Below are 16,164 nucleotides of genomic sequence, written 5' to 3' on the forward strand. Positions count from 1 at the left end.
GGATCTGGACCAGATGGGCCAGTGGGCTGAGAAGTGACAGATGGAGTTTAATTCAGATAAATGAGAATTGCTGCATTTTGGGAAAGCAAATCTTAGCACTTAATGGTAAGGTCCTAGGGAATGTTGCTGAACAATGAGACCTTGGAGTGCAGGTTCATAGCTCCTTGAAAGTGGAGTCGCAGGTAGATAGGATAGTGAAGAGGGCATGTGGTATGCTTTCCTTTATTGGTCAGAGTATTGAATACAGGAGTTGGGAGGTCATGTTGCGGCTGTACAGGACATTGGTTAGGCCATGTTGGAATATTGCGTGCAATTCTGGTCTCCTTCCTATCAGAAAGATGTGAAACTTGAATGGGTTCAGAAAAGATTTACAAGGATTTTGCCATGGTTGGAGGATTGGAACTACAGGGAGAGGCTGAACAGCTGGGGCTGTTTTCCCTTGAGCGTCGGAGGCTGAGGGGTGATCTTCTAGAGATTTACAAAATTATGAGGGGCATGGGTAGGATATATCTTCCATATATATCTGCCAGAGGATGTGGTGGAGGCTACTACAATTGCAGCATTTAAGAGACATTTGAATGAGTATATGAATAGGAAGGGTTTGGAGAGATATGGGCCGGGTGCTGGCAGGTGGGACTAGAATGGGTTGGGATATCTGGTCGTCATGGACAGGTTGGACTGAAGGGTCTGTTTCCGTGCTGTATATCTCTGTGACTTTATGACTCTGAATCGGTCTACCGTGATTTACCTTTCGGAAATCTGGGATTGAAGAGTCTCATGATGACCATTGTCAGAAAAACCCCATCTGGTTCACCAGTGTCCATTAGGGAAGGAAACTGCTATCCTTACCTGGTCTGGCCTACATGCGACTTTAGACTGTCAGAAACGTGGTTGACTCTTAACTGCCCACTGGGCAATTAGGGATGGGCAATAAATGTTGGCCCAGACAATGGCACCCTCATCCCGTGAGTGAGTTTAAAACAAAAATTGTTTTTTGGTTCAACCTGTTTGCATTTGGATTTTGTCAGTGCCCTACTGTAGCCTCCATCATCATCCAGCCCAATGCTTTCCCCGTGACAGACCAGTGTTAGGCCGACTGGCCTGTGTGTTCCTGCTTTGTCCTTTCTTCCTCCCCCTTTTGCTGTTTGCCTCCTGTTTTGAGGAATGTGCGCTCCCAGGCTGTGTCTAACTGTGTGACTGCTCCCCGGCCCAGGTTCACCCCTGCTGGAGGATGCCCTGAGGGAGTTGAACTCGCTCCTGTCGAAGGAGAATCAGAGGTTGCTGGAGCTGACAGACTGCCTGCGAGAGAAGCATCACAAGATGTCACAAGAGGCAAGATCTGGGGGGGGGGTGAGGCGGAAATGGGGAGTGCTGCGTCGGGAGGTGTGGGGACCTGGATTTGGGGAGGTGGGGGGCGAAACTGTTGTGGGACTAGTTAGATTTAATGTGGGGTCACCATTGGTCCATCCTGCCCCCTCTGTGCTGATGGACCCCTTTCTCAGAAAAGCGTATCCTCACCATCTTGTTTTTGCACCAATGAGTAAATATATGACCACTCTCTCCCCCTTTTCTCTATCCTCATGCCTCTCTCCTTCACACCTCTGCTCTCCCCCTCTCTCTCTCTCTCTCTCTGTGTCTCTCTCTCTCTCTCTCTCTCTCTGTGTCTCTCTCTCTCTCTCTCTCTCTCTCTGTGTCTCTCTCTCTCTCTCTGTGTCTCTGTGTTGCCCTGTATCTCCCCATTTTCTTGTGCGTCGCTTCCTCACTCTCTTAACTCTGTCTGTGACCCTGTCCTTCTATCCACTCTTTACTGCTCTTCTCTTGGTCTCCCATCCCACTCCCTGTCTGTCTGTCTCACTCTCTCTCTCTCTCTCTCTCTCTCTCTCCCTCTCTCTCTCTCTCTCTCTCTCTCTCTCTCTCTCTCTCTCTCTCTCTCCGTCTCCCCCTTGGTCTTTCCCCCCCCCCCCTCCTTTCCGTCTCCCTGCTGTCAGTTCTCGGAGCTCCAGGGGAAGTTGGAGGAGGCAGAGAGTCGCCTGTCGGACATGCAGACCACCATCGAGGACCTGCAGTGGGACACTGACAAGATTCGCAAACGGGAGCAAAGACTCAACAGGCACCTGGCAGAGGTGCTGGAGAGGGTGAGAATATGGAGTGAGGAGTTATAGCTGCACACAGGCCAATATCCGTCACCATGTCACTCTGTATTCACACAGGAGCGATCCTGCACTCGAATACAGCCTCAGACAGTGGAAGGTACAAGAGGGTCAGTGTTACTGACACCCATCCTTTTTGTATCAGCTGGGGCTCCCTGATTGGATCATCTCCAATCAGGGAGCTCATATTTGATGAGGTCTACCGACCTGACCTTGTTACAATCACGTCAATATTGTGGAGCACTTTATACCCACTGTCAGCAATGTGCTCTGCCAGGACAGGGATAGCTCGGAATCGACAGCCGGTAAAGTTTATTCTACACTGTCCCCCATCAAACATTCCCAGGACAGGGACAGCACGCAGTTAGATACAGGATAAAGTTCCCTCTGCATTGTCCCCATTAACCTCTGCCAGGATAGAGGCAGCATGGGCTTAGATACAGAGTAAAGCTCTCTCTACACTGTTCACTGTCAAACACTCCCAGGACTGGGACAGCACGAGGTTAGATGCAGAGTAAAGCTCCCTCTACACTGTCCCCTTCACTCACTCCCTGGATAGGGACAGCACAGGGTTAGATACAGAGTGAAGCGCTCTCTGCACTGTCCCCTATCAAACACTCCGAGGACAGGGAGAACACAAGGTTAGATACAGAGTAAATCTCTCTGACACTGTCCCCATTGAGTACTCCCAGGGTTAAATAACATTGGCTGCAACTGTTTGATGAGTTTGACTCCTCCCTCTTTCTATCTGTTGCTCCAGGTCAAATCGAAAGGTTACAAAGTTTACGGAGGATCGAGTAATCTGTACGGGGGGACTGTCACCATCAACGCCAGGAAGGTAATGTTCCCCAGGGTCGCAGTGAGACAGGGGCGGGGGAAGGACGGACGGGGCTCAGGTCCTGTATCCTGGTGTCAGAGGGTCAGTACTGAGGGAGTGCCATACTGTTGGAGGGTCAGTACCAAGGGAGTGCCGCACTGACAGAGGGTCAATAGTGAGGTTGTGCTGCACTGTCCAAAGGTCAGTACCGAGGGAGTGCCGCACCGTCGGAGGGTCAGTACCGAGGGAGTGCCGCACCGTCGGAGGGTCAGTACCGAGGGAGTGCCGCACAGTCGGAGGGTCAGTCCTGAGGGAGTGCCGCACCGTCGGAGGGTCAGTACCGAGGGAGTGCCACACTGTCGGAGGGTCAGTCTGTGTGGGTAATGTCAGTACTGCCTGTTTCCTGTAGTTTGAAGAGATGAACTGTGACCTGGAAGAGAATAAGGAGTTGGCCTTGAACCGTCTCTCGGAGCTGGAGAAGATGCGGCAGGATCTCCAGATGGTTACCGTGGACAACGAGAAGCTGAGGGTGGGTTCTGATCCTTCACCTGCCCCCCTGCCGCAATGCTCTCTGCATGCTCATCAGCCTGCCCCTGTCTTCACTACTCACCCTCTTTCTCTATTAACCCTTTCTCACCACCTCCGGCTCTCTCCCCCTCACTTTCGACCATGGCACAGTCTCACTGAGTAGGACGGCCTTTCTATGTCCTGCTGTTACAGACCCGAGGAGCAGAATGGCCTTCTCCTATTCCTGTGTGCGCTCTGCTTTGGTACTGTGATTTTGGACAATGAATATCCCCCGCTGTATCTCCCCCCGTGCACTCGCTCAGTCAACTTGCTGTCTGTCTGTCTGTATGTCTCTCTCTCTCTCTCTCTCTCTCTTTCTCTCTGTTCCTCACGCTAACTGTCTCTCTCTCTCTCTCTCTCTCTCTCCCTCCCCTACTCTATCGCTCTCTTTCTTCCCTCTTTGCTCTGACTCTCTCTCTCTCTCCCCCTCTTGCTCTCTCTCCCTCTCCGCTGTCTATTTGTTTGTGTGTGTCTCTCTCTCTCTCTCTCTCTCTCTTTCTCCCCCTCTCACCCTCTGTCAACCACCCACTTGCTCTCTCCTCCTCGCTCTGTCCATGTCTCTCTCTCTCTCTCTTTCCACCCCCTACCCACAGCTCGCTCTCTCTCGCTCTCTCTTTCTTTCTCTCTCTCTCTCTCTCTCGCTCTCTCTCTCTCTCTCTCTCTCTTGCATGTGCCCTCCCTCCCTCACCCACCCAGGGATTAACCGTTTGCCCCCTGCCCAGGACCAGTTGAAGTCGCTTGCCAATGAGATGGTGAAGGATTCCCCGGAGTTCCGGTGCCTGCAGTCTCAGTTCTCCGTACTGTATAATGAGAGCCTGCAGCTCAAGGCCCAGATGGACGATGCCCGCAGCCTGCTCTTCACCACCCGCACCACCCACCAACGCCAAGTGGAGCAGATGGAGGTGAGCTGTGGTACCTGCCCTGTCCCCAGAACCGCACCCCTCGCCCCTCACCTCGTGCTACGCCTACCCCTTCGCAAACTGCAAATGTCAATGAGACTTCACTTGGGCGTGAAGGTCAGGGTTCACTGTACGACCCTAGGGAAGGTCAGGTTGGTGAGGGGATCACTGGGGAAGGTCAGGTCAGGGTCACTGTGCAACCTGGGGAAAGTCAGGTCGAAGGTCACTGTGCGACCCTGAGGAAGGTCAGGTCAGGGTCACTGTGCAATTCTGGGGAAGGTCAGGTTATAAGGGGGGTGGGTGTCACCGTGCAACCCTGGGGAAGGTCTGGTCGGGGGGGGTCACTGTGCGACCCTGGGGAAGGTCATGTCGGGGGGGACTCACTGTGTGACCTGGGGGGAGGTCAGTCGGGAGAGGGGTGGGTGTCACTGTGTGACCCTGGGAAGGTCAAGTGGGGGAGGTTACTGTGCGCCCCTGGGAAGGTCAGTTCATGGGGGGGGGGGTCACTGTGCAACCCTGGGGAAGGTCAGGTGTGGTCACTGTGCAACCCTGGGGAAGGTCAGGTCGGCGGGGGGGGAGAGTTCACTGTGCGACCCTGGGGGAGGGGGAGTCACTATGTGACCCTGGGGAAGGTCAGGTTGTGGGGGGGGGGGATGGTGTCACTGTGTGACTCTGGGGACGGGGAAGGTCGGGGTCAGTGTATGACCCTTGTGAGCTTGTATCCTTTGTGAGGAGGCGGGGATGGAGGGTGGGGGATGGTAGCGAGGGGAATGAGGTCAGCACTGGGGAATGGGTGTAGGGGGAGGGAGGGCATCAGGCCTGGGTGGGGGGTAGAGTGGAATAGACCTGTGGGGTTGGGGAGGCGAGGTGCTGGGTTAAGGCCTGTGAGGGGTTGGGGGTGGGGAGGTGGAGTGGGACCTGTGCCTGGGTGTTGGTGGGGAGGTTGTGGTGGATTGGAGGAGAGAGGTTGAGACCTGTAGAGGGGGGAGGTCAGTGTGTGGCGGGGTTGGGAGTGAGGCCTGTTTTGGGGATGTAGGGGCTAGGGCGGGTGTGGGGAGGGAGGGGAGTGGGTGGTGAGTGCAGTCTGCGTGGGGGGGGGGAGGGGGTTATTGATGAGGACTGTGCTAACCCTCTGTGTGTGTGTGTGTGTGTGTGTGTGTGTGTGTCGCTCCGCAGGGCGATGAGGTGGGCCTACAGAAGAAGCTGCGCACTGAGGTGATGCAGCTGGAGGATACCCTGGCCCAGGTCCGCAAGGAATACGAGATGCTGCGGATAGAGTTCGAGCAAACCCTCGCTGCCAACGAGCAGGCGGGTGAGAACGGGCGGGACGGGGACAGCTGGGGGTGGGGGGGTGGGCAGTGAGAGAGCACTGGGACCACACTGGGAGGGGAGAGAGAGGTGTGTGGGCGATGGGAGGGGCAGCGAGAGGGCACTGGGACCACACTGGGAGGGGAGAGAGGGGTGTGTGGGCGATGGGAGGGGCAGCGAGAGGGCACTGGGACCACACTGGGAGGGGAGAGAGGGGTGTGTGGGCGATGGGAGGGGCAGCGAGAGGGCACTGGGACCACATTGGGACGGGGGAGACGGAGAGCAGTGCGCGGTTGATGTGATGGGACAGGGGCTAATGGATGGGGAGGGAGGAGATGGCAGGGGGTTTGAGGGTGGGAGGGAGGAGATGGCAGGGGGTTTGAGGGTGGGAGGGAGGAGATGGCAGGGGGTTTGAGGGTGGGGGGATGGAGTGGGGGCTGTTCCTGGGTGTTGATGGGTGGGGGGGAGGTGGGGTGGGGTGGGGTGGCGGGGACGATGTGGTGGATTGGAGGAGGGAGGGTGAGGCCTGTTTTGGGTGTTTGGAGGCTCAGGTGGGAATGAGGTGGGGGAGGGTTTGAGGGTGTGGAGGAGGAGACAGAGGAGGTTTGAGGGTGGGAGGGTTAAAGAGATGGAGGGGGATTAAGAAGGGGAAGATGGTGAGGGGAGGAGTCAGAGTGAGGGAAGGGGAGAAAAGGTGCCCGGTGGAAATGATTGATGGGGGAGAGAGAAGAGGGGGTGTGGGGAAAGGAAGCGCTCTCGCTCATTCCCGTTCATCCAACGCCACCACCTCCTCCCCACCCCACCCCACCGCCCCACGAGGTGGGGTGATGGCTCTCTCCTCCATCCGGGATCTCTGACTCCTCCTCCCTTCCCACTCCTCCATCCTTGTCCAGGGCCCATCAACCGGGAGATGCGTCACCTGATCAGCAGCCTGCAGAACCACAACCACCAGCTGAAGGGCGACGTGCAGCGTTACAAACGGAGGCTGCGAGACAGCCACACGGAGCTGGCCAAGGTGCGGCGGAAAGTCTGGGAGACCCACAGCGAGCTGGGCCTGGTGAGTCAGGGTGGACGGTGGGGGGGGTTTCTGCCAGGCAGGACTGAGGGGGGTTAGGGGGTGGGCGAGGGACAGGGGGGAGAGCTGTACATCCACTGGCGATGAATACCGTGGGGCACGCTGAGGCCATTTGACCTATCAAGCCTCTTCCCCCGCACCCCCCCTGTTGAGGAAAGGCATGCGTTTGACATCCCTTCAACCCAGCATCCCTCCCTGGAAACACATCCTGTTCGAATCCATGGCCTCCTCCCCTGGGAGCCTTCTTTTTTCTCGACTTTACCCGTCACCGGTGGTCCTTTCAACATCACAAACCACCCGCTGCGTGTTACTTAAAGAAAAAGAAAATTTTCTTCATTTCCTCCTTCTTTGACTGGAGTGCCCAAATTTCCAACACTACGGTCACTGAAAACCACTTCTCTTCAAATCTCCCGGCTCCCCGGGTTAATGTAGTTTTACGGAACGTGAGGGTGTCGCTGACTACTGGGCCGGCCTTCATTGCCTGCCCCTGAACAGAGTGAATAACATCACTATGGGTCTGGAGTCACGTGTAGGCCGGACTGGGTCAGAGGGGCAGGTTCCTTCCCTTGAGGACGTCAGTGAACCCGATGGGTTTTTACTGACTGTCGGTAATGGATTTATGGTCGTCACTAGATTCTTGAATTCCAGATTTTTATTGAATTCAAATCTCAAAATTTGCAGTGCCAGGATTTGAACATGGGTCTCCAGACCCGGGATCTCTAAATTAACTCGGCCATCACCTCTCAGTATTTCTCATTATCAACTGTGGTCGCAGAGTCGTAGAAATGTACAGCACTGAAACAGACCCTTTGGTCCGACTTGTCCATGCCGAACAGATATCCCAACCCAATCTCGTCCCATTTGCCAGCACTTGTCCCTCCAAACCCTTCCGATTCATATACCCATCCAGATGCCTTTTAAATGCTGTAATTGTACCAGCCTCCACCACTTCCTCTGGCAGCTCATTCCATACATGTACCACTCTCTGTGTGAAAAAGTTGCCCATTAGGCCTGTTTTATATCTTTCCCCTCTCACCCTAAACCTATGCCCTCTAGTTCTGGACTCCCCGACCCCAGGGAATAGACTTTGTCTACTTACCCTATCCATGCCCCTCATAATTTTATAAACCTCTGTAAGGTCACCCCTCAGCCTCCAACGCTCCAGGGAAAACACTGAGCTGACTGTGGCCAGGCTGTTCTGGCAATCTGTCAGCACAGGCCCCAGCTGAAGGCTGGGCCTTTCCTGACCCTCTAGTGGGAGTGAGTGGGGAGGGAGTCAGAGGCATTGGACGGTGCGGGTTGACAGTCACGGCCCCTTTCCGTTCCTGCCTTCCAAGGTCCGGTCGCGGGGATCCAGCGGGTCGCAACCGCAGGCCGGAGGCACTGAGCAGGTCAAAGAGGAGGCGCCAGACATCAAGCAGGAGCCCGAGGACAGCAGCAGCAAGAGGGAGAAAGAGGAGGCCGAGGCTGCCAAGCAACGCAGACAGCAGCAGCAGCAGGAAGAGGAGAAGGAGAAGGAGAAAGAAAAAGAGAGAGAGCGGGAGAAGCGCGAGAAGGAGAGAGAACGGGCCAGGGAGAAGGGGAGGGAGAAGGACACCGAGAAAGATCGGGACAAGGACAAGGCAGACAAGGAGAGAGACAGGAGCAAACCAGAGGACACCAAGAAAAAGGAGGCGGAGATGGTCAAACAGCTTCGAGGCGAACTCAAGTAAGTTGATGCGTGAAAGCAGAGCACAGTGCTCGCAATGTGAAATACTTCAGGTATACAGAGACAAGAACTGTGGACAGTGCTCCCAATGTGGAATAATTCAGGTATACACAGACAGGAACTGTGCACAGTGCTCCTACTGTAGAATATTTCACATATACAGAGACAGGAACTGTGCACAGTGCTCTCAAGGTGTAATAATTCCAGGTGACAGAGAGAGGAACAGAGCACAGTGCTCCCAATGTGGAATAATTCAGGTACACACAGACAGGAACTGTGCACAGTGCTCCCACTGTAGAATAATTCCAAGTATACAGAGACAGGAACTGTGCACAGAGCTCCCAATGTGGAATAATTCAGGTATACAGAGGCTAGAACTGTGCACAGTGTTCCCAGTATGGAATAATTCAGGGAGACTGTGTCAGGAACTGTGCACAGTGCTCCCAATGTGGAATAGTACAGGTGTAATGAGACAGGAACTGTGCACAGTGCTCCCAGTGTGGAATAATTCAGGAACACAGTGACAGGAATTGTGCACAGTGCTCCCAATGTGGAATAAATCAGGTATACAGAGACAGGAACTATGCACAGTGATCCCAATGTGGAATGATTCATATTTTCAGAGCTTAAGATGTGTTGCTGGGAAAGCACAGCAGGTCAGGCAGCATCCAAGGAACAGGAGAATCGACATTTCGGGCATAAGCCCTTCTTCAGGAATGAGGAAAGTGTGTCCAGCAGGCTAAGATAAAAGGTAGGGAGGAGGGACTTGGGGGAGGGGAGTTGGAGATGTGATTGGTGGATAGAGGTCAAGGTGAGGATAGGCCAGAGTGGGGTGGGGGCGGAGAGGTCAGGAAGAAGATTGCAGGTTAGGAAGGCGGTGCTGAGTTTGAGGGATTTGACTGAGACAAGGTGGGGGGAGGGGAAATGAGGAAACTGGAGGAATCTGAGTTCATCCCTTGTGGTTGGAGGGTTCCTAGGCGGAAGATGAGGCGCTCTTCCTCCAACCGTCATGTTGCTATGGTCTGGCGATGGAGGAGTCCAAGGACCTGCATGTCCTTGCTGGAGTGAGAGGGGGAGTTGAAGTGTTGAGCCACGGGGTGGTTGGGTTGGTTGGTCCGGGTGTCCCAGAGGTGTTCTCTGAAACGTTCCGCAAGTAGGCGGCCTGTCTCCCAATATAGCGGAGGCCACATTGGGTGCAGCGGATGCAATAGATAATGTGTGTGGAGTTGCAGGTGAATTTGTGGCGGATATGGAAGGATCCCTTGGGGCCTTGGAGGGAATTGAGGGGGGGAGGTGTGGGCGCAAGTTTTGCATTTCTTGCAGTTGCATAGAAAGGTGCCGGGAATGGCGGTTGGGTTGGTGGGGGGTGTGGACCTGACGAGGGAGCCACGGAGGGAGTGGTCTTTTCAGAACGCTGATAGGGGAGGGGAGGGAAATATATCCCTGGTGGTGGGGTACGTTTGGAGGTGGCGGACATGACGGCGGATGATACGATGTATATGGAGGTTGGTGGGGTGGTAGGTGAGAACCAGTGGGGTTCTGTCCTGGTGGCGATTGGAGGGGCGGGGCTCAAGGGCGGAAATGCGGTGGAGGGCATCGTCGATCACATCTGGGAGGAAATTGCGGTCTTTGAAGAAGGAGGCGATCTGGGTTGTAAGGTATTGGAACTGGTCCTCCTGGGAGCAGATGCGGCGGAGACGAAGGAATTGGGAATATGGGATGGCGTTTTTACAGGGGCAGGGTGGGAGGAGGTGTAATCTAGGTAGCTGTGGGAGTCAGTCAGTTTATAGTAAATGTCCATGTTGATTCGGTCACCCGAGATAGAAATGGAAAGGTCTAGGAAAGGGAGGGAGGAGTCTGAGACGGTCCAGGTGAATTTGAGGTCGGGGTGGAAGGTGTTGGTAAAGTGGGTGAACTGTTCAACCTCCTCGTGGGAGCACGATGCAGCGTCGATACAGTCATCGATGTAGCGGTGGAAAAGGTGGGGGGTGGTGCCAGTGTATACAGTGATAGCAACTATGCTCAATGCTCCCAATGTGGAAGAATTCATGTATGCAGAGACAGGAACTGTGAACAATGCTCCCAATGTAGAATACATCAGGTATACAGAGACAGGTACAGTGCACAGTGCTCCCAATGTGGAATAATTCAGGTATACAGAGACAGGAGCTGAGCACAGTGCTTCCAATGTGGAATAATTCAGGTATACAGTGACAGAAATAGTGCACACTGCTCCCAATGTGTTACAATGTGTTACAATTCCTGTATACAGAGGCAGGAACTGTGCACAGTGCTCCCAATGTGTAATAATTCAGGTACACCGAGACAACTGTGCACAGCGCACTCAATGTACAATAAATTAGGTATACAGTGACAGGAACTGTGGGCAATGCTCCCAATGTGGAATAATTCAGGTATAGAGAGATAGGAACTGTGCACAATGCTGCCAATATGGAATACATCAGGTATACAGTGACAGAAACTGTGCACAGTGCTCCCAATGTGGAATAATTCAGGTATACAGAAACAGGAACTATGCACAGTGATCCCAATGTGGAATAATTTAGGGAGGCAGAGACTGGAACTGTGCACAGTGCTCCCATTGTGGAATACTTCAGATATACAGAGGCGGTAACTGTGCACTGTGCTCCCAATTTGGAATAACTCAGGTATACAGAGACAGGAACAGTACACAGTGCTCCCAATGTGTAATGTTTCATTTATGTGATGGCAGGGACTGTGCACAGTGCTCCCACCGGGAATAATTCAGGGACACAGAGACAGGGACTGTGCACAGTGCTCCCAATGTGTAAGGTATACAGAGACCGGAACTGAGCACAGTGATTCCAGTGTGGAATAATTCAGGTATACAGAGGTGGGAACTGTGTACAGTGTTCCCAATGTGGAATAATTCAGGTATACGGGGACAGGAACTGTGCACAGTGCTCCCATTGTGGAATGAATCAGGTGAACAGACCGGAACAGTGCACAGTGCTCCCAATGTGGAATGAATCGGGTGAACAGACCAGAACAGTGCACAGTGCTCCCAATGTGGAATAATTCAGGTATCCAGAGACAGGAACTGAGCACAGTGCTCCCATTGTGGAATGAATCCAGAGGCAGGAACAGTGCACAGTGCTCCCAGTGTGGAATAATTCAGGTATACAGTGACAGGAACTGTGCACAGAGCTCCAAATGTAGAATAATTCTGGAAGACAGTGACAGGTACAGCGCACAGTGCTCCCACTGTGTAATAATTCAGGTATACAGATGGCAGGGACTGTGCACTGTGCTCCCAACGGGAATAATTCAGGAACACGGAGACAGGAACTGTGCAGAGTGCTCCCAATGTGGAATAATTCATGTATACTGAGATCAGGACTGTGAACAGTGCTGCATATGTGGAATAATTCAGGAATACAGAGACAGGAACAGCGCACAGTGCTCCCATTGTGGAATAATTCAGGGAGACAGAGACAGGAACTGTGCCCAGTGCTCCCAATGTGGAATAATTCAGGTATACAGAGAAAGGACCTGTGCATAGTGCTCCCAATGTACAATAATTCAAGTATTCAGTGACAGGAACAGCGCGCAGTGCTCCCAATGTGGAATAATACAGGTATAATGCGACAGGAACTGTGCATACTCCTTCCAATGTGGAATAATTCAGGTGTGCAGAGACAGGAACTGAGCACAGTGCTCCCAATGTGGAATAAAGCATGTATACAGATACCGGAACTGTGCCCAGTGCTCCCAATGTGGAATAAAGCAGGTATACAGAGACAGGAATTGCGCACAGTGCTCGCATTGTGGAATGAATCGGGTGACAAAGACAGGAACTGTGCACAGAGCTCCCAATGTGGAATAATTCCTGTATACAGAGGCAGGAACTGTGCACAGTGCTCGCAATGTGGAAGCATTCCGGAAGACAGTGACAGGAACAGCGCGCAGTGCTTCCAATGTGGAATAATACAGGTATAACGAGACAGGAACAGTGCATAGTGCTCTCAATGTGGAATAATTCAGGAGCTGTGCACAGTGTCCTAATGTGTAAGAATTCAGGTGTACAGTGACAGGAACTGCGCACAGTGCTCCCAATGTGGTATAATTCAGGTATATAGAGACAGGAACTGGGCATATTGCTCCCAATGTGGAATAAAGCAGGTATACAGAGACAGGAACTGCGCGCAGTGCTCCCAATGTGGAACAATTCTGGTATACAGAGACAGGAATTGCGCACAGTGCTCCCATTGTGTAATAATTCAGGTATACAGTGGCAGGCATTGTGCACAGTGCTCCCAATGTGTCATAATTCCTGTAGACAGGCAGGAACTGTGCACAGTGCTCCCAATGTTTACTAATTCATGTATGCGATGGCAGGGACTGTGCACAGTGCTCCCAACAGGAATAATTCAGGGACACAGACAGGAACAGTGCACAGTGCTCCCAATGTGGAATAATCCGGGTGTACAGAGACAGGAACTGTGCACAGTACTCCCAATGTGGAATAATTCAGGTATATAGTGACAGGAACTGTGCACAGTGCTCCCAGTATGGAATGAATCGGGAGACTGAGACAGGAACTGTGCACAGTACTTCCAATGAGGAATAATTCAGGTGTACAGAGAAAGAAACTGCGCACAGTGCTCCCAATATGGAATAAATCAGGTATACAGAGACAGGAACTGTGCATATTGCTCCCAACTTGTAAGAATTCAGTTATACAGAGACAGGAACTGAGCACAGTGCTCCCAATGTGGTATAATTCAGGTATACAGTGACAGGAATTGTGCACAGTGCTGCCAATGTGTCATAATTCCTTTATACAGAGGCAGGAACTGTGCACAGTGCTCCCAACGGGAATAATTCAGGGACGTTGACAGGAACTGTGCAGAATGCTCCCAATGTGGAATAATTCAGGTATACAGACGCCGGGACTGTGAACAGTGCTCCATGTGTGGAATAATTCAGGTATACAGAGACAGGAACTGCACACAGTGCTCCCAATGTGGAATAATTCAGGTATACAGAGACTGGAATTGTGCACAGTGCTCCCAGTATGGATGAATCGGGAGACTGAGACAGGAACTGTGCACACTGCTCCCAATGTGGAATAATTCAGGTGTACAGAGACAGAAACTGAGCACAGTGCTCCCCATGTGTAATAATTCCTGTAAACAGAGGCAGGACCAGTGCATAGTGCTCACAACGTGGAATTTATTTATACAGAGACAGGAACTCTGCACAGTGCTCCCAATGTGGAATAAATCAGCTATACAGAGACACGAACAGTGCACAGTGCTCCCAATGTGGAATAATTGAGGTATATAGTGACAGAAACCGTGCACAGTGCTCCCAATGTGGAGTAATTCAGGGAGACAGCGACAGGAACTGTGCACAGTGCTCCCAACGTGTAAGAATTCATGTATGCGATGGCAGGTACTGTGCCCAGTGCTCCCACTATGGTATAATTCAGGTATGCAGTGACAGGCATTGTGTACAGTGCTCCCAATGTGTCATAATTTCTGTATACAGAGGCAGGACCAGTGCATAGTGCTCGCAACGTGGAAGAAGTCAGGAAGACACTGACAGGAACAGCACGCAGTGCTCCCAATGTGGAATAATACAGGTATAACGAGACAGGAACAGTGCATAGTGCTCTCAATATGGAATAATTCAGGAGCTGTTCATAGTGGTCCCAACGTAAAAGAATTCAGGTGTACAGAGACAGGAACTGTGCACAGTGCCCCCAACTTGTAAGAATTCAGGTACACAGAGAACGGAACTGAGCACAGTGCTTCCAATGTGGAATAATTCAGGTATATAATGACAGGAACTGTGCACAGTGCTCCCAGTATGGATTAATTCCGGGAGACAGTGACAGGAAGTGTGCACAGTGCTCACGGTGTGGAATAGTTCAGGGAGACAGTGACAGGAACTGTGCACAGTACTCCCAATGTGGAATAAAGCAGGTATACAGAGACAGGAACTCAGCACAGTGCTCCCAGTGTGGAATAAATCGGGAGACAGCCACAGGAACTGTGCTCCCAATGTGTCATAATTCCTGTAGACAGAGACAGGAACTGTGCACAGTGCTCCCAATGTGTACTAATTCAGGTATGCGATGGCAGGGACTGTGCACAGTGCTCCCAACGGGAATAATTCAGGGACACAGGCAGGAACAGTGCACAGTGCTCCCAATGTGGAATAATGCAGGTGTACAGAGACAGGAACTGTGCACAGTGCTCCCAGTATGGAATGAATCGGGAGACTGAGACAGGAGCTGTGCACAGTGCTCCCAATGTGGAATGCATCCAGAGACTGGGACTGTGCACAGTGCTCCCAATGAGGAACACATCAGGTATACAGAGACAGGAACAGTGCACAGTGCTCCCAATGTGGAATAATTCAGGTACGCAGAGACAGGAACTGTGCACAGTGCTCCAAATGTGGAATTCATTTATACAGAGACAGGAACTGTGCACAGTGCTCCCAACGTGTAAGAATTCATGTATGCGATGGCAGGTACTGTGCCCAGTGCTCCCAACGGGAATAATTCAGGGACACAGAGACAGGAACTGTGCACAATGATCCCAATGAGGAACACGTCAGATATACAGACACAGGGGCAGTGCACAGTGATCCCAATGTGGAATAATTCAGGTACGCAGAGACAGGAACTGTGCACAGCGCGCTCAATGTAGAATAATTCAGGTGTACAATGACAGGAACTGTGCACAATGATCCCAATGTGGAATACATCAGGTATACAGAGACAGGAACAATGCACACTGCTCCCAATGTGGAATAATTCAGGTGTACAGTGACAGGAACTGAGCACAGTGCTCCCCATGTGTAATAATTCCTGTATACAGAGACAGGAACTGTGCACAGTGCTCCCAATGTGTAATAATTCAGGTACACCGAGACAACTGTGCACAGCGCACTCAATGTACAATAAATTAGGTATACAGTGACAGGAACTGTGGGCAATGCTCCCAATGTGGAATAATTCAGGTATAGAGAGATAGGAACTGTGCACAATGCTGCCAATATGGAATACATCAGGTATACAGTGACAGAAACTGTGCACAGTGCTCCCAATGTGGAATAATTCAGGTATACAGAAACAGGAACTATGCACAGTGATCCCAATGTGGAATAATTTAGGGAGGCAGAGACTGGAACTGTGCACAGTGCTCCCATTGTGGAATACTTCAGATATACAGAGGCGGTAACTGTGCACTGTGCTCCCAATTTGGAATAACTCAGGTATACAGAGACAGGAACAGTACACAGTGCTCCCAATGTGTAATGTTTCATTTATGTGATGGCAGGGACTGTGCACAGTGCTCCCACCGGGAATAATTCAGGGACACAGAGACAGGGACTGTGCACAGTGCTCCCAATGTGTAAGGTATACAGAGACCGGAACTGAGCACAGTGATTCCAGTGTGGAATAATTCAGGTATACAGAGGTGGGAACTGTGTACAGTGTTCCCAATGTGGAATAATTCAGGTATACGGGGACAGGAACTGTGCACAGTGCTCCCATTGTGGAATGAATCAGGTGAACAGACCGGAACAGTGCACAGTGCTCCCAATGTGGAATGAATCGGGTGAACAGACCAGAACAGTGC

General features: G+C 52.0%; 1 protein-coding gene across 2 annotated transcripts in view; it reads left to right on the plus strand.

Moving 5' to 3' along the window:
- rnf20 (ring finger protein 20, E3 ubiquitin protein ligase) overlaps positions 1-16,164 on the plus strand; it is a 48,219-nt gene that overhangs the window by 12,987 nt on the left and 19,068 nt on the right. For both annotated transcript variants that reach the window (XM_060850324.1, XM_060850325.1), the window contains exons 6-13: positions 1,214-1,332; positions 1,989-2,135; positions 2,911-2,988; positions 3,377-3,496; positions 4,257-4,436; positions 5,610-5,745; positions 6,635-6,798; positions 8,154-8,524. In XM_060850324.1, the coding sequence (XP_060706307.1) occupies positions 1,214-1,332; positions 1,989-2,135; positions 2,911-2,988; positions 3,377-3,496; positions 4,257-4,436; positions 5,610-5,745; positions 6,635-6,798; positions 8,154-8,524 (1,315 nt within the window). The remainder of the gene's footprint in view (positions 1-1,213; positions 1,333-1,988; positions 2,136-2,910; positions 2,989-3,376; positions 3,497-4,256; positions 4,437-5,609; positions 5,746-6,634; positions 6,799-8,153; positions 8,525-16,164) is intronic.

Source organism: Hemiscyllium ocellatum, chromosome 35, assembly GCF_020745735.1.
Source record: "Hemiscyllium ocellatum isolate sHemOce1 chromosome 35, sHemOce1.pat.X.cur, whole genome shotgun sequence".
In the NCBI taxonomy this organism is placed as follows: Eukaryota; Metazoa; Chordata; class Chondrichthyes; order Orectolobiformes; family Hemiscylliidae; genus Hemiscyllium; species Hemiscyllium ocellatum.